Here is a 24,678-nt window from a genome sequence, read left to right on the forward strand (position 1 = left end):
GAGAGAGGGGCCGTCTCCACCAGGGAGTCCCCCCTCCCACGCACCCCGATAAACAAGGCTCAACACCTCGCTCCTTTGCCTATAGCGTCATGGCGCTGGGGAAAACATGAATGCAGCGGGGAGAAGCCACGTGACACACCCGCTGGGCCTCCCTGGTCCCGATGAGACTACGATCCCCATAGTGCCCCGCGGCGGCAGGCGGAGCCGCCCGCCGCCGCAAAAGTGTCGCGACGGCGGAGCGCTGCTTGACGGCTGAAGCCTGAGCCTGCTGGTTCCGCCGCTTTGCCCTGCCCTCCTGCGGCCCGAGCCCTGCGATGTAACGTGCGGGATGGGCGGCCGGGTGTGAGCTCCCCCCGCCTCTCCCGCCGGAGCGCGCGGGCCCCCCTCCCCCGGGCAGGATGGAGGAGGAGAGCATGGAGGAGGAGGGGGGCAGCAGCAGCAGCTATGAGGCCATGATGGACGATCAGAACCATAACAACTGGGAGGCCGGCGTGGATGGCTACAGGCAGCAGCCCCCCACGGGCCATGCCCAGGCCCCGCTCGGCGACCGGCCCCTGGATAGGAAGGGCCCCCGGGGGCAGCAGCAGCAGGAGGCGGCGGAGGAGATCCAGATGGTGCCCGAGGCCAATGGCCTGCTGCGGGGCTGTGACTCTGCTGCGGCCAAGGGAGGAGCCGTCGCGGCTGCCACCATCAACATCAACACCTCCACCTCCAAGTTCTGTGAGTGACAGAGCCTGGCCCGCCCCTCTCCTGCAGCCCCGCCGAGCTGCCTGCACCCAGCCCGTGGGTCCCACCAGCTTCCCGCACGCGCCATGGCCAGGGGGGGCCCTGCAGTCGGCTCCTGTATCGCCCCCCTCCCTCGCCTGCACGCACTCTGTGCCTGGGGTCTGCCGCCTGCTCTTGTATCCCACCCGCCTGCCCTCAAGCTGCCACTTCCCCAACCCCTTCTGCGACATTGAGCTAACGCTGGGGCTTCACCTGTGTGTCTGAGCTACGCTTCCCTCCGCTCTTCTTGAGTCAGGGCTAAAGCTGCCTCCTCTCCCACCCTGTGTCAGCCTGTCTCACCCTACTGCTCAGCTAGAACTGTCTCTGTGTTTTGCTCCTTCTTCCCTTTGAGCGCCTCTCTTCCCATAAGTACCTGCATGAACCTTGAGTCCCTCCTCAAAGTGGCTCACTTCCCCTGACTGCCTCAGTTCTTGCTTGTGTCTGAACTCCGAACAAAAAATATTTGAACCATTGACTGTTGGAAGTAGAAAGCATCTTTTCACACTCATGCTTCCCACTTGCCTCAAAACTAGGCCTTCCCATGCGGTCTGGCTTTCCACCTGGCGGCTCTGTTGGGGGCAGCAGGAAGTGTAGGAATCTCAGGTGAAATGGAATGTTGTTTCATTCCGCTTCTTCTGAATTAAATATTGGGTTTCTGGTCTTGTAAGAAATCTTGATATTTAATTTTTCATTTTATTTTGGAGTGATTTCCCCCCCCCCCCCCCAGTATTTGCTGTGTAATGTGAATGCCACGTGATAGGAATTTCAGTTTTCAGACAGTTCTATATTTGAAGCGTGAGGGTCACTGAACTACTATGACAGCAACTGCATCATGTGTGGCTCTTCTAAAATGTGGATCTGTCATTAAAATGGCAGATTCTTGTAAAGCATATTTGAGCATTTGCTTCCAGAGTTTCTATGAAATAGTTATGTAGGAGGTAGGCGGACCTTCACTTTTATTCAGAAATCCCTTATCTAATATTGCGAAAATTATGTAATGGTTTAATCATGATATTTGTGAAATCATGGGCAGGTGCTTGGTTCACTAGAACTCTTCAGTGTGATAAATCATCATTGCCTGTCAAAGACAAACCTTGCTGGTATGTGTACATGAGAAACTTAGGTCTTATCCTCTGCAGCTGCTATGAAAAGGCATCATCTGTAGAGGCACTGTGATCTGAATGCAGAGGTAGCCACTCCTGTGTCTTAATCCTGGCTCTGACATTCTTGGCCTTAAACTATTTAATCTCTCTGCCTTAGTTTGTACATCTGAAAAATGAGGATAATAATTACTCGACAGGTGTGGGAATGAGGAAGTGGAAGAAGGGAAACAATTTTTCTCTTGCCTTCCTCACCTCAGCGGTTGCTTACTTTCTAAACCAGGGCTTCTCAACAGGTTTTGGTGGCCCAAGAGTGTGGCCACCAACTCTTACAGGTGGTAGTTCTGACAATTTTTCCTAAAATCCTTAATTAAATTTAAGAAAAACAAATATGTACCTGTACAAAACGTGATTTGTTTTTGCAGTAGGAAGTAGGTAGGAAGTAGAGCTTCTCATTCAGCACACCCAGACTTAACTCCTATTTCTGTGCTTGGAGCAGGTCATGGAGTGGAAGCTCCTCACTTTGATGGGGAGCTGCCAGGCTCTTTAAGCTGCTTCCATAGCTAGAGCAACTGAAAACTGAATTTGGTCCCAGGCAAGGGAAGTGCTAACCCATTTCCCTGTTCCTGCCTCCCACTGGCCCTTCAGCAAGAGCCCGTCCTCTTGGAAGATGAGCTGGGAACTTGCAGACCACCTGTGGAGTCCCAGGCTTCCCATGCCCCAGCAGGGTGAGAACAGGGAAGTTGCCCAGGGGAGTGTCCCATGACCAAGTGCTGCAGTTGCCTCTGTGGATAAGAGCTGCCTTCAGCACTGACCCCACTTGTTTCATTGTGTTGCCTGTAGTCTCCAAGAAGGCTGCGCATTGCAGGGTGCTGATCCTGGTGGCAACACCAGCATAAACATGCAGGCAGTGCATTTCACTGCCCTTGGTAGCAGCTACTCAGGAGCAACAGCTGGATGCTGCAGGGAGGGGCTACTGTTTTGCCTTCCCTACCCCAACAATGCCCAAGCTGTGAGGCTTGCCAGGGCTGGAACAATGATGCTACCAATAGATTTTGAGAAACTCTGGTCTACGCTACTCTTCCGTAGCACAGTTGCTAACTTTCCTGACCAGACACCGTTCATGGCAATGGTGTCTGGTCTATCCAATCAGGAAATTTGGCAACCCTACCTCAGTCTTGCATATGTTAGGAAAAGGGCTCATTGTTGACACTGGGTGCCAATAATAGGAGCAGCTGGAAATGCTGATGAACATATTTTAACGGCAAGAGTGGATGAAGTGTTGAGTACTAGAGCTTGTTATCTCCAGTACAGCTTGGAGAACAGCTTATCTGTGACTGTCAATATCTGCAGTTTTCAGCAGGGTTGCAACTGGATGCACTGCTGATACTCATGTCATCAAAGGGCAGTTTTCCAGGAGTAAACAAGATTTCAAACCGAGAACTCCCAGGCAGCAGAGTAGAATTGACTAGGATCTTGTTAATTTCACTCTTTTTGCTTCTTCTGTGTACAGTCTCAGGACACCCATGAATGATTCTTCCATCTTTTGATACATTTGAAATCCAGTAACATTTGAGTAGATCTGTCCTTCCTGTTTCCTTCCTGCAGAATAGAAAATAATGATTGGTGGTGGAATATTTAATTTACTTGCAGTGTGTTAGTTTTGTTCCTGTTTCAGTTGCAGACCAGTGTGTTTTTTGCCAAACTACTTCTGCAGACTAGTAGGGAAAAATGTTGAAGGGTCATCTTTTTTTTAAATACATAGAGAAGGTGAAATCTAGTGTAATATATAAATGCTATTCTGATAAGGTAAGTCTTAAACTAGATAGACTTGATATTGCATATTTAATTTCACATTATCTTCCTTCTGTTCACATAAAAAGATTTAAAATAGATTTATTTCTCTGATGGAAACTGTCGTGTTTCTTGCCAGATGATTATAAATCTAGTATTTATAGAAGCCATTCATTTTATAGAATTGTTTCCCTAAAGTCATTAAATAGTCAATTTGTGTTGTTTTATTTGACATATTGAAAATGTATCTAGTGTGTTTGTAATATGATCATAGAGAAAATGGGTAAAATGCAATTTGTATCAACATACAATATGACTGTAAACTGTTTCCAGTTAGGCTTTAGTTCGACTTGTAAACATAGTTAATATGTAGGGCCCTATAAAATTAATGGTCAATTTTGGTCAATATCACAGTCATAGGATTTTAAACATTGTAAATTTCGTGTTTTCATCTATTTAATCTGAGATTTCATAGTTTTGCATTTGTAGGGGTCTTGACCCAAAAAGGAGTTGTGTGAGGAGGGTCTGCAAGATTATTGTAGGGGTACTGCGGTATTGCTACCCTTACTTCTATACTGCTGCTGGCAGTGGCGCTGCCTTCAGAGCTGGGCAGTTAGGGTTTATCTAGACTACAGGGTTTTGTTGACAGAAGTTTTGTCGACAGATACTGTCGACAAAGCTTCTGTCGACAAAGAGCGTCTAGACTACATCCAGTTCTGTCGACAAAGCAAGCCACTTTGTCGACATAACAGTGTGGATGCAAAGGACAGTGTAGATGCAATAATGCCTTCTATCGACAGAACTCTGTCAACAAAAGGTGTTATTCCTCGTAGAATGAGGTTTACATACGTCGACAAAACTGCTGAGTTTTGTCTACGTTATGTCGACATAACTCAAAGGCAGTGTGGACGCAGGTATAGTTTTGTCGACAAAAGTGGACTTTTGTCGACAAAACCCTGTAGTCTAGACACACCCTCAGAGAGCAGCAGCTTCTAGCCAGGATTCCAGCTTTATGTCCGAGTCACCAGCACCGCAGAAGTAAGGATGGAGTGGTATTATATTGCCACCTCTGTTTCTGCATTGCTGCCCGTGAAGCTGGGCCCTCAGTCAGTAGGTATTGCTCTCTGGCCATCCAGCATAAGGGCAGCAGTGCAAAAGTAAAGGTGGCGTGGTAAAATGTTGCCACCCTTACTTTGTATTGTTGTTGACGGGGCACTGCCTTCAGAGCTGGGCAGCCAGCCAACAGCTGCTGCTCTGCAGCCACCCAGTTCTGAAGACAGAAGTAAGGGTTGCAATATTATGAGATGCCTAAAATAACATTGCAACACTCTATTGAATCCCTTTTGGGTCAGAACTCAGTTTGAAATGCTGGTCTCCCCTGTGAAATCTGTATGGTATAAAATTAAAGTACACACAAGACCAGATGTCCCAATGGAAGAACAGATTTCATGGAGCACGATGTGTGTTTCATGGCTGTAAATTTGGTTCGGCTCTACTAATATGGATTTGCTGTTCAATTTAATAAATCCTTGTTTGGCAGTGCAGATAGCAGTACACATGATTGTCAGATATACTGGTACATACGTATGCTGACATGCTTACCCAAATTATGTAAGTATCTAGTTATAAAGCAGTCTCTGTGTTAATTTGTGTAAACAAATCCATTGATGTAGACAAAATGTTCGAAATATACTTTCAATAATCATTCTGTGTACTGAGTGGCAATTGGTGTGTAATGCAGCCAGAGTGGATGCATAATCTTGTTACATTATGCCGAGTTGTAGCTGAGGAAAAAGCCCTTGTGCATTCTTTTAACTTCCTATACTACTTAGTTTAAACCCAAAGGACAATAGTGAGTGGTCACTGTGGGTATGTCTACACTGCGGGGGTTTTTCGGGATACCACAGGTATCCTAGAAAAACTCCATCATGTCCAAGGAACGCATTTGCTCATCTACTTTTTTTTGCAGAAGAGCAAACATGCTCTTTCGGGGAGCCCTGTAGAAGAGGAGGCTTTTCTGCCATTTGGCCCCATCTAGACTGGGCCAAATGGCGGAAAAGTGATCGGAAAAAGCTACACAAATTGCAGAGCGCAATCTGCGTAGCTTTTTTTTAAAAAAAAATCTATAGCTTAGACCTAGCCCGTATGAAAAGCTGGTGAACAGAATCTTTTCCAAAAGCATTCATTCTTAGAACTAACTTGTTACAATTGTGAATGGTGATTGCAGGAGGAAAACCAGAGTTAACTTTTCTCTTATTGTTTGTAATTAAACTGAAATGAGGGTCAAACATATGAGATGCAAGGTCTGCTTGGATATATTGATATATTTGAATGACGCTGTCTAGCAAGGTTTGCAAATTTAGTTGGAATTCTTTCAACTGTGCTTTGCAATTTTTCAACTGGATCTTCCTGATCTGAATTACATAAGGTCTGTTTAAATAGGGCTTGCGCTGTAGTTAAGAATAAAGATTTACATAATCTTGGCATTTCTGGATGATCTTTCAGGAAAATGTAATGGTTGCTGAAAAATGAGTGCTGCCGCTGGCAATATGGAGGCCCCATGCAAATGTTTGTCAAGCTTTCACCTCTCTCATTTAACACAGCTGAAGAATTTTTCTGCATTTTCAGCATTTCTCCTCTCATCTTATATAGAGCTTTCTTCATTTTGCAATAATGCACTTCACAAATCCACATGGACTGTGAAACCTTTGTAAACTTGGCAATCCTCAAGAGCTGCACATCATATGGTTTAGCATTCAGCCATCGTGACAGTTTGCAGCCACTAGATGTTCTTTCTCTCTGAGAAGGAGTGGGCCCTTACAGATACTTAGAAACTGTAAAAGCTCTGCTGTTGACTGTAGTGTCATCTGAGCTTGCTTAATCTGGCTCCCCACGCTTACTGGCTCCAGCCTTCCCTCACCCGCTGCCTCTGTATCAGAGGCAGCAGTGTGGGTGGGGGGCAGTCAGCTGGGTGGAAGCCGGTACAGGTGGGGAGCTTGGCTTGAAAGCATTCTACTTTTTCCACTTTAATAGACAACATTTCATTCAGTGGCACATTTGACTTCAGGCTCTGAAGAAACTGGATTTCTACACTTACTGAGATCAGCACAAATTAGAGATGTAAGCAAATAGTTGACTATCTGAGAAGCAAATGCTTATTGAATAGTTGACTGACTAGTCTCTTCCCTCCCTCCCTCCCTCCCTCTTCCCCCTTGCTGCCTCTATCAGAGAGATGCAGCAAGGCAGGGGAGCAGGAGCCGGTGCTGGGTGGAACTGTCTCTGTGGGGGGTAGGGGAGGCAGAGGCACAGTGAGAAACAGCATGAGCGGACAATGAAGCAGTCCTCACTCGCACCGGTTCCCACTGTGGGTGTTTCTGCTTTTGAAACGTACAAGAGCAGAGAGCACGGGGTGAGCAGGGACTCAGGCAGCAAGTGCAGGGGGTGGGGGAAGACAGGAGCTGGTGCTGGGAGGAGCTGGCTTAAAAGCTGGTTTCCCCCAGTACCATCTCTGGAGTGTTGCCTGTCGTCTTCCCGTGGGGGGGCTCCCCCACCTCTATCAGAGACAGCAGGGTGGGGATAGGGGGATGCTGCTGTGAAGCAGTCCCTGTCCGCAGGAGTGCCAGTGGGGAGCTGGGCCCCTCCGTAGATACGGGCTGTTGCCACCAAACAACCCTATGTTCGTGGTGGCCAAGGGCTGCAGCAGCCCCTGTCCGTGGTCAGCCCTGGCTGCTGCGAATGGGGGCAGGTGCCAAAGCAGTCTCTGTTCACAGTGGTCAGGGCTGGCCATCACGAACAGGGGCTGTTGGACTCAGCCTGAGCTGGGACCAAGCAGTCTTGGCTCACACTGATCACTGTGCCTCTGTTTTAAATGTAGTAAGAGCCCAGCGACTCTTGTTGCACTTAAAATGCAGAGCCTCAGCATGAGTGGCTCTGGAGCCAGCACGAGCCAGGATTGGTCAGTCCCAGATGGAGTCAGCTCTGCAGAGATGCTTATCGACTTATTGTATAGTCGATACAAATTATATTGGCAATACGATTAGCCAAATAATTGCATTTTAACATCCATAGTGCACATTCCTTCTGTCTTGCTACTTTTCAAATCTTTGCAACGTTGACTACTTACCTGGGAAGAATTGTTTGTTTTACTTTGTCCTTTCAGTCACAATAAGTTTTCTGCCACTTGTTTCAACAGTAGTCATCGTGTGTCAGATAAAATTCTAGAGTGAAAGCTGGCCTCATTAGCTTAGTATCAACCATTAGCTTTCACATTTACTGTGATTTGAATGTGCGATAGCCACTGGATGAATTCAATACTGAAAAAAAAAAGTTGCCAGATTTATGTAGAACTGTATCAGCTGCTCTACGGAGACTTGTATAGCTAATACCAAACTAGAATTTTCTTCTAATATTTTAGAATGTTTTTACTTAGATTAGTGTTAGAAATGTAGCCGTGTTAGTCTGGTGTAGCTGAAACAAAATACAGGACTATGTAGCACTTTAAAGACTAACAAGATGGTTTATTAGGTGATGAGCTTTCGTGGGCCAGACCCACTTCCTCAGATCAAATACAGTAGTGGAAGAAAATTGTCTCAACCATATATACCAAAGGATACAATTATATGTGTGTATACACACACATATAATTGTATCCTTTGGTGTATATGGTTGTGACAATTTTCTTCCACTATTTGATCTGAGGAAGTGGGTCTGGCCCACGAAAGCTCATCACCTAATAAACCATCTTGTTAGTCTTTAAAGTGCTACATAGTCCTGTTTTTTACTTAGATTGAAATTGAAGCCTAATTATGTTAGTGTTTTAAAAACAAAATAACAACAAAAACCTTATTTTAAATATTGGCTATATTCATAAATGAATGGGGAAAATACAAGTAGTTTCCCTAAAAACTCACTTAAGTTGGTCTCCTCACATTGCACTTGCTCTCTATAAAACTCGTTTTATACCTTCTTGATGTTACTTCCACAGGCCTGATCTAGTTCTTGCACAATGCTGAATTAGTATTGTGCTAATTCAGCATTTACTCTGAGTAGATATGGATAAGAAAGAAAGGGCTGCAATACGTATGGGAATGAAAGTTCTTAGAACTCTGGAGTAACTTAGTTTTATTCTTTAAAATTTTTTTAAAAAATAGCAATTGAGTAGTGTGTAGTCCTTGGACTGTTTGATATATAAACGTTTTGGTTGGCTTCAGTTCAAAGCTGTGGTGGTGGCATTCAAGTGCACTTTACTCTGGATGGAATAAATACTATTTATAATGGCTTTCTAATTAAAATCTACTACACAATACTTTCAAAATCTGTATATTCTAGCCAGTTAGTACTAGGGCTGTAAAAGTGTAGTCATGTTGACTACTCACATTCTTTCCTCCCTGCCCACACACCTTGCTGCCTCCTATATCAGAGGTAGTAAGGAGGGTGGGGGAAGCAGGAGCTTAAAAGCTGGTTTCCCCCAGGACCGTTTCCCTGGGAAGCAGGGAAGGCAGTGGTACTGTGGCTCTGCCTTTTAAATGTAATAGGAGCTGGATTGCTGCTTGCCTGGCTCCTACAGCATTTAAACTGCAGAGCCACAGTGAGGGGTAGCGAGCACCCCCCATCAACTAATTGAGTAGTTAATGGAAATTCCATTGACTGCTCATTAGCTGATTAATTGCAATTTAACCTCTCTACTTAGTACAATGCAGCTGCTACCTTTTGTCAGAGATTGTCATAGAAATGTCACTTTTTCTTTCCCTCTTCAAGACTAAAACTAAATAGGTTTTCAGGTTTCTATTGCTTAATTATTTGTGGTGCCACTAAAAGTTTGACAGGGTTTATCAGTATGTTTAAGATTTGATTCCATGTAGCTCTAAATTAGTTCTTAGGTCCCTCTTTTTTTTTTTTTTTTTTTTGGTCAGTATCGCTTAGTTAATTACACTCCAATCTACACAAAGATTTGGACTAATTTTTAGTGCTGGCTACATAGAAGTGTTTATCTTTTGGATAAAACCTTAAACTGAAGTCTCTTTTTTTTCTGGTGACCAAATGGACTTTAAATATCCAAACATTCTTGTTAATAAAAGCAAATTAGGCTGTTCAAAGCTACATGTATGCTATGATAGAGAACAGCTACTCAACACTGAACTGCACTGTGTGTCTTAGGATTAGATCCATAAGGCAACTGCTGGAGGATAGTGGCATGCTATCAGAATGAAGATTTAAATATGGGTTAGGCGGTCTACAATTTTTGATAGGAGTGCTACATGCACTGCTGAGTGTCCTAAAGCCTGTAGTGTCTATCCACTTATACAGAACAGAATGTATAACACATACTAAGCATGAGTGAACAGATTGTTAGTTTTGCCAAGATGGGCTGGCAGTATAGTATTGCAGAGTTATCCAGTCAGCAAAACTGCTGAATTTGAACTAAATGCTGTAGGAAGAAATATGTAAAGTACCATTCTCTGAGAGATCTTTACAATACAGTTCTGCTACTGCTGTTCAGATACTTGCTTGACTCTTACATCTTTCCATGTCCTTTATATCTTTCTTTTCTTGTGTTAGTGCCTTCTTTCATGTTGTCTGTTTTGTCCAAAATTCTCTCCCTCTTGTTGCACTAAGCTATCACGCTTCCTTTGTTCAAATCCCAAACGAAAACATTCTTAGTTCACTAATCCCATCAGTGTTAATCCACCAAAGAGAGTAGCAATGCTACATTTAGAAATGCATTTAAAATACCTTCATGGTTTCTGACTGTATCACTCTCCAAAATGATGTTTGAATTTATAATGTTCATTTAGAATGTGAGCTATTTGGAGCTGGAATAGTCTCCTCTGCTTTTGTGTACAGCACCAAACTCCCTGCTCAGATGATGATAATCTTTTGAATTGATCAGTTTAGATTTGGTAAAAAGTGTTCTCTATATTGTATTGACTATCTGGTGATTTTGGGTTAGTAGGATCTTGTGTTCAACTCCCTGAGAGTGAGAGCTAGCAAGATAGTCCTTCTAATGCAACATACTGCATGTTTTTGTGGAAAAGATACTGTCCTTTCTAGAACAGTTGATCCTTGGAATTGTTCCCCAGGTTAATCAAGCTTTCTTGTCTGAGAAGAGAGAGCTTTAATTACACATGTTAGAGATGGCACCTGTATAGATGTACAAAGCCTGATGGGAAAAGGAACAAAAGTAGGATGGTGGTAGTATAGTACTTGTACACCCCATTACTATACTATCTGAATGAATTACAATCTTTAATCTAGTGCTGCATTCTGCAACATATCTGCCAGTGGCTGGGGTGTAAAGTCTAAAGTTCAGCAGCATGTGCACTAACAGACTTGCGTGGTCCCTTGCTGGCATGCACAAAAAGTACCCTACTTTTTGAGATGATCTATATCAAAACACACTAGGGAACTTTTTAGAGCACGTCTACACTGTGTTTTAAAACTGATGACAGTGGGTCTAGAGCAGTGGATCTCAAGGTGTGGTCCACAGCCATCTTGATGGTGGGATGTAGGCTTGGGACTCTCCCCTTCCCCACATCAGGGAGCCTGTACTAACACTTCAGTCCCATGGCCCCCCACGAGGTTGGAGCGCCAGCTTCATGCTGCTGGGAGGCGGGGTGAGCCTTGTGGGCTGGATCCAGTTTGTGTGGGAAGGAAACTGCTTTGCATGCTGCTGCTGCTGCTCCTCCTTCCAGCTGGGAGAATGGCAACATAGGAAACTGTTCACCTGGAGGCTTTCCCTGCTGCTCTCATTCATCAGAATCAAAGGCCAATGGGAGCAGCAGGGTGTGATGGTGATAGTGGTGTCTGAGAGAATGGAGCTAGGTAAGCATCCCCCATCCCCACTTACCCAGACACTGCACCCTCACCCTTCCTCCCAGGCAGACCCCCTCCCCCTCATCTGTACCATACCTCCCAGCCAGACCCTGCACTACCACCTCCTCCTGCACCCGTTTTGTCGTCATGGCTTGTGGTCCACAGAAAGGTCTGCTTTTAAGCAGGGTGGGCCACAGGCCAAAAAGTTCGAGACCCCTGGTCTAGAGGCTTCAGCTATGCCATGGCACTAAAATCAGCTGTGTAGATGTTCAAGCTTGGGCTGAAACTTTGAAGCCTGGTGAGGAGAGGCAGGTTTCAGATCTGGAGCTCCAGCCTGAGCCTGAATGTCTACACAGTTTACTTTTAGCATTATAGCATGAATCAGAGTCTATAGGCCTGGGGTCTGAGACTTGCTACAGATTTTGAAACAGCATAGACATACCCTGAGTTTGTACCAGCAGGGTCTACAAAGGCCAGTTAATGCAAAATATGCTGGAGCACATAAGAATTTACACGTTGGCTAGTGTGGACTAAGGCACCACGTAGCAAGTCCTAAATTGTAGCTTCATTGATCCTTGAGGCCTAGGGTCGAGAGACTTGATGGTCTCCTTTAAGATGGTAGTTGTTTGCATACCAGTTGAGAAGGAATGTTCTGTGAAACTGATGCTCCCAGCCTACCCTGGTTCTTCAGATATGGGAGAGTTTAGTGTTAATCTTTATTTCTTATCTCCCACACGGTTGCATGATATGCCAAGTCACTGAGCCACCACGTGTGTGGTGGTGGTGTTGGAGTTTCCAGAATGGTGATTTTCCCTTTTACAGCAGAATTGGTGATAATTTTTCAGGGGAGGGGGGGCACAAAACACCTATTTAGCAACTTTGCCACTTATGTAAACTTCAGATACATCCACCTTTCAGAAGAGAGGGTATCCTAAGACACATTAAACACAATTAATTTCTTTGCCTGCTTATCAGTTGTAATCTTAAATTGTAGACAGTTCAACACCCTCTAAAAGTGCAGTAAAACAGCTTTGTCTTTTCTTATCTTTATAGTAATGAATGTTATAACCATTGAAGACTATAAGAGCACATATTGGCCAAAGTTGGACAGTGCCATAGATCAGCTTTTAACCCAGAGTCCTGGTGACTACATCCCTATCTCCTATGAACAAATATACAGGTAAGGAAACCTTTAAACACAACATAGCTTCTTTTCAATTGAATGCATGTGTAAAAACCTCTCTTAAAGTTCAGCTGCCTTTGATTTTGTTTACTATATAAAGTGCAGTCCATTTACCAGTGATGTGGTTAGAATGAGGAAAAATAAGCTGTCCAAATACCATTGCTTTTCCTGTCAAGGGGATTAAATCATATAGAAATAAATGCATTTTATGCTTCATGTTTTTAAATAAAAACCATGATCATCTTGAATCAGTGAAACTATAAAAATAACAGTGCGGTCTGTAGAATTTTGGTGTAAAATACCATTAATTATGGCAGTTGAGGAAGGTGATATGGTAAGAAGTTGAGCGTATGCCTCAAGTGACCTTTTAGAGACTGTCTACACAGCAAGAACACCTTGGAGTCTGTCAGCTGATTTGGTCCTCCCTCTCCCCTTGCCTGGCTTCAGACTAGGCTTCAGCACAAGTCAAAATGCCTACTCTACTATATTGAGCTCTGCAGCACAAGCCTGAATCAGTTGGCTTGGCCCCTGAGTCTAATTGACATGTCTTTTTTGCTGTACAGACACATCCTTAAAAGCCTGATCCTGACTGGTTTTATTGGGTGAGGGCCTGTCTGAGGTATTCCTTTCAGTTCTGGTGTCCTATGTAGCCTGAGTACCTGCAACCCCTCACCCAGAGAAGTGGTCTCAAGGACTGCAGGGCCAAGGGGGCACAAGCAGGGCAGGGAGGCAACAGGGATCCGTCGTGCTCCTACATTCACTAATGGTGGTGACAAGTGGAATGACCTGGCCCCAGCCCGCTCCACTGCCCTGGCTCCCAGCTGTGTTGCTCAGGAGAGAGGACTTGTGGAAGGGGTGGAAACCCCTTGTGACAAGGGTGGAAACTAGTCACTTATCTGATAAGCATAAGCTTAGCGGATAGTCGGGTAGTGATTTGCTTCCCCGCTCTTCCCCCCCCCCCTTCTGCCTTTATCAGAGATAGGCAGTGGGGGGGGAAGAGGGGAGCAGGAGCCAATGTTAAGGGGAGCTGGCTGAAAAGCTGGCTCTCCCCAGCACCATCTCTGAGGTGCCGCCTCAGTACGGACAAGCTTAGCACTCACCAGCTGACCTCTGATAAACAATTGAAATAATATATTAATGCATATAGCAAATCCAGACCGAGTTGTGTGTTTTCAGATAATTAGGTTTCCTGTTTAACTCTTTACTCTTTTAGAAATAGTTATAGGCAGGGCTTGACAAATGCACTCGCCCGCTTGCCCCTGGTGAGTAGATTTTTCCACCTGGTGAGTGCAGGGGCGGACTGGCCCAGTGGGCCATTGTGATGGGCTGGCTGAAGCCCGCACTACGGGCGGCGCAGCCCCATCTGATCTGCCAGCCGGCAGAGGAGCACAGTGCTGCTGGGAAGGGGGAAGTGCAGTGATTCTTCCTACCGGGCTGCCTGCGTGCAGCTCCGGCACGAGGAGGCGGGGCGGGATGCCAGGACGCTGGCGTGACCTGGCCCCGCTGATTTTAAAGGGCCACGGCAGCTCGGCTCTGGCCGTGTGTCCCTGAGAGCTGGCTGCGATGCACGGCACAGCCAGGGCCCACCCCGCTGGCTCCAGTCCTGCCACGGCCCCAGTCCCCCTTTGTTTCCGCGCCGCCCATTCTCCACGCCTCCCCTGCACCCGGACCCCCTGCTCTCCCTCTTCTCTGCAACCCTTTGGCTCTGCACCGCCCGTACACCCCGCACCCTGTTCCCCCCCATCCCTGCCCCCCCACCTCTGTGCTGCCCATTCCCTGCACTGCCCCTAGACCCTGATCCCTCTGCCCCTCCCGTTCCCCGTGTCCCATTCTCCGTGCCTCCCCTGCACCCTGCTACCCCTGATCCCTGCATCCCTCTGTATCTGTGCTGTCCCTGCACCCTGCTTCCCCTGTGGGTCGGGAGTGAAGGGTTCTTGCCCATAGGGAGGGGCTGGACAGGCCAGGGAAAAGGCTGCTGTGACCCAGCAGTGAGTGAAAGGGGGAGTTGACTTGAAGCACCTTTGCCTTTATGGAAAAAAAGGAATGAAAATGCTATTTGTTATTTATAGGGCTAAAATGCCGAGACACAAAAGAAAACAATCCCCCCTCCCCCATTGCAAAATGCAAACATGTGTAAAAGACAACAACAAAGGGCGGGGAGGAGGGGCAAAGAAGTTTTGCTTGGGGCAGCAAAAAACCTAGAGCTGGCCCCTGGGCTGTGGGGACGGGAGGGGAGGGGAAAAATATGGGGAAGGGGCTTGTGCTGAGGGGAGGAGGTCAGGAGAAGAATAAGAAGAAGAAAGGGGAAGGCACCAAGGGACAGGGGTTCAGGAGAGACAAATGCCATGGGGCCAAGTGCAGGCAATGAGGAAAAGGGCAGGAGGGGAGGTGTCAATGGGAGTGGGGACAGGGTAATGCTGGGAGAGGAGAGGGTAAGGCCACTGGGGGCAAGAGGAGGAGGAGGAGGTGCTGCGAGAAGGCTTGAAAGAAGGGGTGGGCATGAGGAAGGCGGGGATGGAGCAAGGCATCTGTGAGGGCACAGGGGCATGAAGGGAACGGGGGCAGAGGGTGGTGAGGGGGTGGGTATCAGAGAAAAAGAGAGCAAAGGGGGTAGGGGCAGTGAGGAAAGGGGGAGGCACCAGGAGGGTGCAGGTGCCAAGGGATTCTTGGGGTGAAGCAGAAGGGCAGACACCTGCAGGGAAGGGACCAGCACCAGAGGAGAGAGGCAAGGCAGGTGTGTAGAGGGAGGATTTTAGAGAGGGGATAAGAAGGGGTAGCTCTCACAATCAGAGTGGGGCTACTGGAGGAGTGGGCACAGGGTGGAGAAAAGGGCTGGTGGAGGGGGGCAGTTCTCAGGTAGGCTGAGGGCAGTGAGAAAGGCAGGAGTCAGGACAGCATAGCGTGAGGGGTTGGGGGGCAGCAGGCACCAGGGAAGCTGATGGAGCAAGGGGAGGAGACATGGCAGCAGAGAAAAAAGGTAGAGGTTTATAAGATATTTATTAATAACCTGGATGATATTTATTAATAACTTATTAGTAATTACTGTTCTTATTCTTATTAGGAATTTATGCCATTAAAAAAACACTTTTTGTGGGGGAGGGTGGCGAGTCCCATTTTTGTCTGGTGAGTAGGGTTTTCCATAATTTGTCGACCCCTGGTTATAGGTTATAATCATAAAATGAATCTTATATTTTCTTAAGAAGCTAATCATAAGGATAAAGAATTGTACATTTCTCCCAAAAGATTTTAATCTCCGAATCAACAATTACTATTCAGATTATGATAGTGCTTACAGGTTCCAATAGAGATCAAAGCCTTCACATTTCTCAGAGTTTAGAAGCAAAATAGACAAGGTAGACCAAGTATAGGGAAAAGGAAGTATTTTTTTTTTTATACTGAAACAGAGATGAAGAGACTTGCTCAGTGTTACAGGGATTCAGTAAGAGTAGCAGGACTTGAACCCACATCTCTTTATCCCAGTCCAGGGCCTTAACCAGAAGACTGTTTTTTTTTTTTTTTCCTCTCCTGACCTACAAATGGCTACACATTTTATCTTTCTTGCTTTCTGAGAAAAAGATGGAAAAACAAAGACCGTTTGGACTTTAAAACTTAAGGTTTATGAAATAAAGGAGTCAATTCTTCTCACACACAAAGTACTTTAGTAAAGTCTGCCTATACACTGAATATTTTTCCTGTATCCCTAAGGAGTAAAAATGAGAGACAATCAGTAAAGAGCATCTTTCAGAGGAAAAAAATCTGAGATAGATGGATAGGCTTTTCTTGCACTTTTTGTAAGATCTCTTTAAATTAGGGATGTAAAATCCCATTTAATTGGTTAACTGGCTAAATGTAATGTTTAACTGGTTAATCGATTAAAGGACGAACGCTTCAGCCCATGGGCTGGAGCAGCCTCCCCACCTGCCACGACCAGGCTGGAGCGGCCCCGCTGCCATGGACAGGGGATGGTTCAGCCTGGCCAGAAGCAGCCTCTGGCCATGGTGGGCCCTGAGAGGTTGGAGCAGCCTCCTGCCCATAATAGACAAGGAGCTGCTCCAGCCCCCACCGATTAACCTTTCTTATCCCTACTTCAAATCTAAATTCTAATTTTTTATTAGATCACCATTATACTACAGTAGATAATTTACAAATCTCAGATTATTTTCCATTGAGTTATCTTCTAATTGTTCTATTTGGGGAGTTGATAATATCTTCTTAAAGTGTTGGGACTGTGCCAAAAGAAATAACGTCTGGTAGAATTCTCTTTCAGCTTCCTTAGAGTAATATTAGAGCACTGATGACTCAGACTCAGACAGCAATCAGGAAGTGAGAACAGGATCTGAAAATGGGAAATAAATTCTAAAATAGAAGTGTTCAAATAAAAACTTAGACACACACCTACATGCATATACAAACATTGCTGCCTAACTACATCTGTTTGCTGTTTAACTACGTAATGGATTGCAGAAATTCAGGGCAGGAGTAGATCTAGAAGCAATTTAAAATACATACCTGCAGAATATCGTGTAGATCTGTTAAATTACATAGTTTCAAGTAAATCAATCCACTTCATTGATTGTGGAAATGACCATATATTGTGCTATGCCTGAACAAATAAATACCGCAGCCATGTGCTATCTTTATCCAAATGTTGAAGAGATTGGTTTTGCAATCCCATATCTCTTGATAAGCCTAATTACACTGTTTCTGACATTTAATGTATTTTTACCTGGTCCAGTCTTAGTACAGTTATTGCTTCATATAGACTTCATGCTAGAAGACTGATCTCATGCATATGGAGGAATCAACATGAGAAACTAAGAGGAGGAGACCTGATGGATAGGGAAATAGCAGTATAGGTGGCTATTAAAGGGGATGGACAAAATGTAGTACAAATTGTCATGGTATTTTGCAGTGTCTCTAAAGGAGTAGTTAGTCCAGAGTGGGCAATAATATGTGATGGGGGGGAGGGGGAGAGGTACTCCAAGAATTTGAGAAGTGGTCAAGAGCTGCACTCTTCCATATCAGCAGAAGAGGTGTGGAGTCTGGGATGGAGGTTGGGTGCAAAGGGAGCTTGCAATAAGGAATTGTGATGTAGGAGAGTGAGTTTGGGTGAAGAAGGCAGTTGTGACCTAGCTTAGGGAACTAGGGTTCAGAGGTTTGCGTGTGACTTTGGGCAAGAGGGGGCTGTGACTTGGGGCAGGGGACGGGGTGCAGGATATGCGAAGGGATATTGTGGCAGAAGGGGAGCCGAGGGTTTGAGTTGTAGGGGGGCAAAGGGTTGGGGTGTCAGAGGCATGCTCTGGCTGGGAGACTTACCTGCTTGACTTCCAGCTAGCAGCCTTCTCAAGCAGACCCCCTGTGGAGGCTACAGCATGGCATTGAGGAGCCTGGGCACTGGCTGCACAGAGGTGGAAGGTGATTGTGCCACTTCCCTCAGGACACAGTTTCAGTAGTGAAGCTACACTCAACGCAGCACAAGGACCAGACTTGCCTCAGAAACACCCCAGAGCTCTGTCTCTTGTGTCATGTGCACCAGATGTGGGCAGGCTCAGCAAGGCAGGATCCAAGTGTGGAGAGGCTTGGTGTTGGGGCCTCCAGATGTGGGTTTGAGAGGGTTTTGGGGGGGGGGGCAGTCTGAGTGTGCAGGCAGCACAGTGGAGGATCCGAATGTAGGGGAGGGGGAATCTGGATGTACAGGGACTTGTTGAGAGGGGAGAGGCTTCTGGGTGCAATAGGAATGAAATTCCCTCTTGGAGTAGATGTAGTAGAGATTTTGGCCACTTCAGCAGAGAAGGTTGTTTATAGTTTGGCTTTAGCTTGTTATATATTTGCATTACAATAGCACCTAAAGATCTCACCTGGAATCTGAACTGCATAGTGCTTGGCACTATATTGACACACCGTAAGAGGCAGTCCATATTGTAAATTGTGTGCATTCTAAATCGATACAACAGACAAAATGTGGGGCAGAGAAATGAAGGCATAGTGAGGTGAAGTGACTTCCTCAAGGTTAGTGGCAGAGAAAGGAATAGGATTCAGTTTTCCAATCTGGTGCCGTATTCAATAGTCTGTTGTTTCTCTTCACTAGAAGGATTAGCAATAGAATTAACTTTCAAAGGAGCTTAAGTCACATAATTAAACAAATAAACAAGTTATATTAATATAATCTTTTGGGGGGAGGGTGGGATTGACTTTTAAAATCATTTGGTTTAAATCACCAAGTGGAAAGTCTTGATTAAAATCAATGATTTAAACCACCTTTTCCATTTGTATGCTAGTTACTTTCAGAAAAGGGATGTATTCTTATTAGTTAATATAACCATACAAATATAGACTGGAAGGGACCTTGAGTTGTCATCTAGTTCAGTCCTTTGCACTCATGACAGGACTAAGGATTATCTAGACCAGGGGTGGGCAATAATTTTTGATGGGGGAGCCACTTCAAGAATTTGGAAAGTGGTAGAGGGCTGCACTCGTTCATGATATTAATGGAGGAGGTGCAGGGTCTGGGATGGAGGTTGGGTGCAGAAGGGAGCTTAGGGTAAGGGATTGGGGTACAGGAGGGAATATGGGGTCTAGGGGTGAGTTTGGGTAAAGGAGGAGGTTGTGACCTGGGGCACTGGACTGAGGTGCAGGGGTGTGGGTTGTGAGCTAGGTTAGGAGGGGATTGTGATCTGGGCTAGGGGACTGCAGTTCCATTTCTGGGAGGAGATATGGGTATAGGAGAGGAGCAGGTTGAAGAAGGGAGGGGGCTGGGGCATCAGAGGCAAGTTCTGGCCAGAGGCAAGTTCTGGACAGAAGATTTATCTGGGTGACTCCTGATGAGCAACTCAGCACTTTCTGAAGCAACCTCCCTGAATGCTCCACCCCCACACAGACTGCAGCCATGTGCTCTGTGAATAACTATGAGCCCCAGAGGGGCAGGAGTGTGGTGCTTTGTGGCTGGCTGGCTGTTCAAGCAGGCAGCTCCCATTGGCCAGTGTCTGGCCAGAAACTGGCCAATGGGATTGTGCTGGGGGCGGGAGCAGCATCTGAAGCCTTCTCCCCTTGCCCTATGGCCTTATAGTTAGTTTTTTAGAGAGAAACTGCTCCGTAGCTGCTTTTCTGAGAGGTGGGTGGGGTGAGGCAAGCAGTGTTTGCAGGCTGCATCTGGTGGCATGGCAGGATATTCAGGGCAGTTATTTGTCAAATCAAACATATTGGTTTATAACTAAATGAGCCATTGTTGAAATGAGCCTAGAATTGAATTGAATTTTTTTTTTGTACCAAGGAAGCAAAACTATAAACATTTGCATATATTTATAACACATGATTTATCCAAGCAAACACATTAGCTTAGTATTTTCAGATGAATAATTACTTATAGTTTATGACAGTGTTTCTCAAGGTGGGCTGTGGAGTCTTCAGATAAACAAAACAGAGAGACCTGTTAGCAGCTTTCTCAAAGTGGGCCCATGGCACACTTTGGGAAACACTGGTTTATTAGAAAACGGAGAATGACTTACTGATTTATTAGATATTAACTTTTGACTCCTGATTTGAGTCGTTACATTAAAATGGTAACTGAAGTTTAATTAAACAAATGAATTTGAGTTTAAAACTTACTTTGATTAAACCATCTTAAATGTTTTGGATACATAAACATCTCATCAAAATGTGTTCTATGTTTACAACTAAGTGATTTACTAAACAAAGTGATAAACTGTATTAAGTGAATTAAACTTATTATTTTCTTGTAAGCCTGGGGATATTTTTCAAATATGCCTAAATGAAAGTGACTGAAGTTTATGTACCTACTCACCTAAGTCTCTTGAAAATGACAGTCTCCAAAGTTACATAGGCTTGACCTATTGTCATTTTTTTAAAAGCTTGACCTCTAAAGTTAGATGGTTTTTCCACTGATTCTTTCTTAAGATAGAAAACTAGCCTTTAATTCCAAGTTTGATGCAGGCTCAGTATTCAGCATATTTATTTTTTATTTAAATGTTTTAGGAGATTATAATTATAGGCCTTAACATATTTAGTGTTAAATTCTGATTTCATTTTAAAGAGGTTTACTTTTAGAAAGAAAAATTGTGTTCTAAATAATAAAACTAAAAGATCAAATTTAAACTTCAAAATTTGATGTTTAATTTTGATCCACCCTATATTTTGGCAAAGGTGTAAGGCAAGTATTGTAGATATTTGTTTTATTGTGCTTAAGTATATTGATAATGTATTTCTTTGTTGCCATGGGGAAAATAAAGTCCTTTTTAAAGGAAGAACAAATGTTGGTGATTTGACTTAATCCAACCAAACCATAAAATGAGCAGTTAAGGTACCATTTATGTCCTCCTGACCTCATGTTGCTTATATGGTTTATATTAAAAGTCTTTGCCAATGGGTGGCGATTTGCAGTTTGCTCTAATTCTGAAGTTGTCAGCCAAGTTTTATCCTTGGCAGTTAATTTTGTGGCTTTTGATAGTTTAAAACTAATTTTTGTGCTATTATTTTTAAAACTGTTTGACAGTGCTGTATATCTTACACGAATTCTAAAGGGAGAAATTAGGGATGTTAAAATGCATTTCTTTGTAACTAGGTAACACTGAACACTTCAATGATTACAAATTTACACAGAAGTGGGGGAGGTGGCTCCACAGGAGCCAGTAACTTGAGGGGATCGCTCCCGCGCTGCTGCCTCTGATAGAGAGGCAGTAGCATGGGTGGAAGGAGGGCAGGTTGGAGCACTGACCAGTAGTCAGCTCCGGCTCTGGGTTGCAAGTGCAGAACCATGAGCAATGGCTCTTGCCTGCGCCCATCCCATCCCTCGCTGCCTCTGATACAGAGGCAGCAGTGGGGAGGGCTTTCATGTAACCGTGAGGCATAACTGATGAACCCAGGCTCATTGGTTAACCGTTTAAATGAATTCACTAACACATCCCTAGCAGAAATTATTTAAATGTATTGGTCATTTTAGGGGAAAGATTTTATTATTAATGTAACTTGAAAAAATCATCAACAGTGTACTTAATATGGTAACATTAATGCTGTGTATGGAAAGAGAAACCTAAAAAGTGTACTGTTGACAGAATTACCAATGTACTTAGAAGTGCATCATTACTTCCTAAGCAGCATTAGGTCCTGCTCCTGCTCTGAACTCCATTATGGAGAGTCTTCATTGAAGTCAATGGGATCCGTGCTAAAAGATTTCAGGATTGGAGCCTTTAGTGTATTAACTGTTGAAGTTTCATCTTGTTGCCTTCTAAGTTGAGATTTGAAGCAATATTTTAAATGTTCAATGTTTTCCATTGCAAACTGTTGTAAAATCATCATTATTCCTATATTTGTTTCTGCAGTTGTGTGTATAAGTGTGTATGCCAGCAGCATTCGGAACAGATGTATAGTGACCTAATAAAAAAGATAACTAACCACTTAGAGAGAGTCTCAAAGGAGCTGCAGGTAAGAAGCTGCACAATCTAATTTTGTTATTTTCCTGGGATCTACCAATGTATTGGAACTAACATATGGAAGGGGTTGCTGTCACTAGACTAATGCCTGCAGTTCAGTAAATTGATACATAATTAATACTCAGAGATTTAGGCAATAACAAACATGTAGGAAAGGTTAGATTTACAGCATTGGTTTATATTGGTTCATATTTAGTAAGTTGTCATTGCCAGGGCTTGACAAATTAGTCAGTCTATTCGCCCAGGGAGAGTAGATTTTAAGCCGGCACGGCGCCGCAGCGCAATCAGCTCATGCTCAGTGTGGTCTGCGCACGTGTAGCGTGCCAAACCGCACAGCTGGCAGGTGGGGCTCGCCGCCGTTTGTCAAGCCCCGGTCATTGCAAGCTTTGATGGTGGGGGATCTGAATTCAGTGCAAACCATGTAAGTGCATCAAACAGGCAGGATCTAGCCCATGTGAGAGAGGTACTTGACTCAGCTTTTCTAATCGAAAGCACACAAGTTCACTTTCAACCAGTGTATATCATAAATTGTAGACAACTGCATCTTTAAGGGGGGGGGGGGGAGAAACCTTGGTGAGTTATGTATGAAATGGTAAAAAAATAGGTATAAATTGTATACTGTTGAATATGATTTCTCCGAGTTAGACACGTGCATTTTTCTTAACCATCCCTAGATGTCAGTGGTTTACAACAATTTTAATAGTTTGTATGTTCATATCATACTCTGCTTTTCTGATATTTGTACAGTGTCTTCCATCCATTTATTTTGTGTATTGTGTCAATTATAATTTCTAATATGGAAATTTTAATGTAGCATTCTTCAACTAGTCATCAATTGGTCAACTGGAAGTCTAGGGCATTCTGAAAGTTTTGAGGAAGCAGCTTGAAAATGGGAAACGATAGCTGTACAGCCTCTTCTCGACTTACAAAATGGTTACGGGCCAAGCAATTGGTCATAACTCGGTTTGTTCGTAAGTCGGACCCCATAGAGTTACACGCGACCACGCTGTTCATAAGTGCGGATCGCGTTTGTAACTCGGGGTCTGCCATTTACAACAGCTTTAGTCATAACTGCGAATGGTCGTAAGTCGACTGTTCGCAACTCAGGGAGCAGCTGTACTTCTATTGCTATACTGTAGGTATACTTTTGCCAGGGTAAGCAAGAGAACAATTTTTGTAGTTTCTGTCTTTGCAACTACTTGCTTGTTTACAATGAACACATGACAGGTGATAGAATTATAATGGCATGGTATAATGACATATTTGACTTAAGCTACAATATTTTGTTTCATATGCAACACATGATAGAATTTGTAATGTGAGGGATCTATGCACATGCACATAGTCTTGTTTCCTACAAGAAATTTCTGTAGAACAAAGAATGGCCTTGTTGGATCAAATGGGTGGTCTCTCTTGCTTAGTGTTTTGTCTTCTGCTGGTGTCCAGTGCCAGTTAGGGATGTGAAGGACTAGTCGACTATGGGATCAGCAAAAGAGGCAGGCGCAGGAGAGATGAGGGGGTACTTCAACGCAGCAGCGCCACATAGAGCCTGGGGGCCAGATCCCAGGCTCCATGCAGTGCTGCTGCTTTGAAATGCTTTGTGCAGCCCAGGGCCCGCTGGGGTGTCCCCTGGCTGCATGGGCATTTCAAAGCGGCAGCGCTGCATGGAGCCCGTGATCAGCTGGAGACTTCCCCCACGGATCCTGGGCTCTGTGCAGTGCTGTCTCTTTGAAACGCTACGTGATGCTGGGCTCCCCGTGGCATTTAAAAGCCGCAGCATTGCATGGAGCCTGAGGTCAGCAGAGGAGTCCCCAACTGATCCTGGGCTCCACAGAGTGCTGATGCTTTGAAATGCAGTGAGGGGCTCCCCACGGCGTTTCAAAGCTGCAGCACTGCAGGGAGCCCAGGGTCAGCGGGGGTGTCCAGCTGACCCCGGGTTCCACATGGCGCTTTTGCCGTGGAGGTGCCCTATTGACTAATGGAATAGCCAATTACTCACAATTTAACATCCCTAGTACCAGTTGCTTTAGTGAGAATGAAAGAACTGGCCAATTATCAAATGATCTATTCCCTTCCTTCTAGTCCCACTTGTGGTAGAAAAACTCATTGGCAATAATCCTAGTAGGCAGTTGTGTCCATGTCTACCAAGCCATACTTGTACACTGGCATTTTGGAGAATGTAAATATATTTTGCCGAAGCATTTCATTCTTTTCTTTATGTATTCATAATGAGGGAGGCAGAACAATTTGATATTTTAATCATGTTTTTTTATTTTCACAATTAAGCTCCACCAGTTTATAATAGTTTTCAAAATGCTATCTTTCTGCTCTGTAATCTAGAACTACATGTTCAGTAAGTGATCAAGAACCAATGTAAAGATGTATTGTAAAATAAAACTGAGCATCTTGGTTTCTTTTGAGGACAACAGTCTTGTGTGCTTTCAGCTATTGTTATGCATTCCAAAATACTAATTGCAAAACTGACACTTCTGCTGTTGACCCTAACCTCTCATTTAACTGAAAAAAATCATTGCCAGTGTCTTATTTTGGTGTAGTTTCAAACATGAAGGAACTGACT

The 24,678-nt window shown here is 44.6% G+C and overlaps 1 protein-coding gene across 3 annotated transcripts in view; it reads left to right on the forward strand.

The window, feature by feature from the left end:
• Window positions 1-234: 234 nt before the first annotated feature.
• Window positions 235-24,678, forward strand: part of CACUL1 (CDK2 associated cullin domain 1) — a 74,820-nt gene continuing 50,376 nt past the window's right edge. Inside the window, exons 1-3 of one of the 3 annotated variants that reach the window (XM_075935376.1) lie at window positions 235-720; window positions 12,525-12,651; window positions 21,990-22,092. In XM_075935376.1, coding sequence (XP_075791491.1) covers window positions 399-720; window positions 12,525-12,651; window positions 21,990-22,092 — 552 coding nt within the window. In that variant the 5' untranslated portion in view covers window positions 235-398. The remainder of the gene's footprint in view (window positions 721-12,524; window positions 12,652-21,989; window positions 22,093-24,678) is intronic. The other 2 variants (XM_075935377.1, XM_075935375.1) reach the window with 2 other exon arrangements.

This window comes from Pelodiscus sinensis, chromosome 8, assembly GCF_049634645.1.
Source record: "Pelodiscus sinensis isolate JC-2024 chromosome 8, ASM4963464v1, whole genome shotgun sequence".
In the NCBI taxonomy this organism is placed as follows: domain Eukaryota; kingdom Metazoa; phylum Chordata; order Testudines; family Trionychidae; genus Pelodiscus; species Pelodiscus sinensis.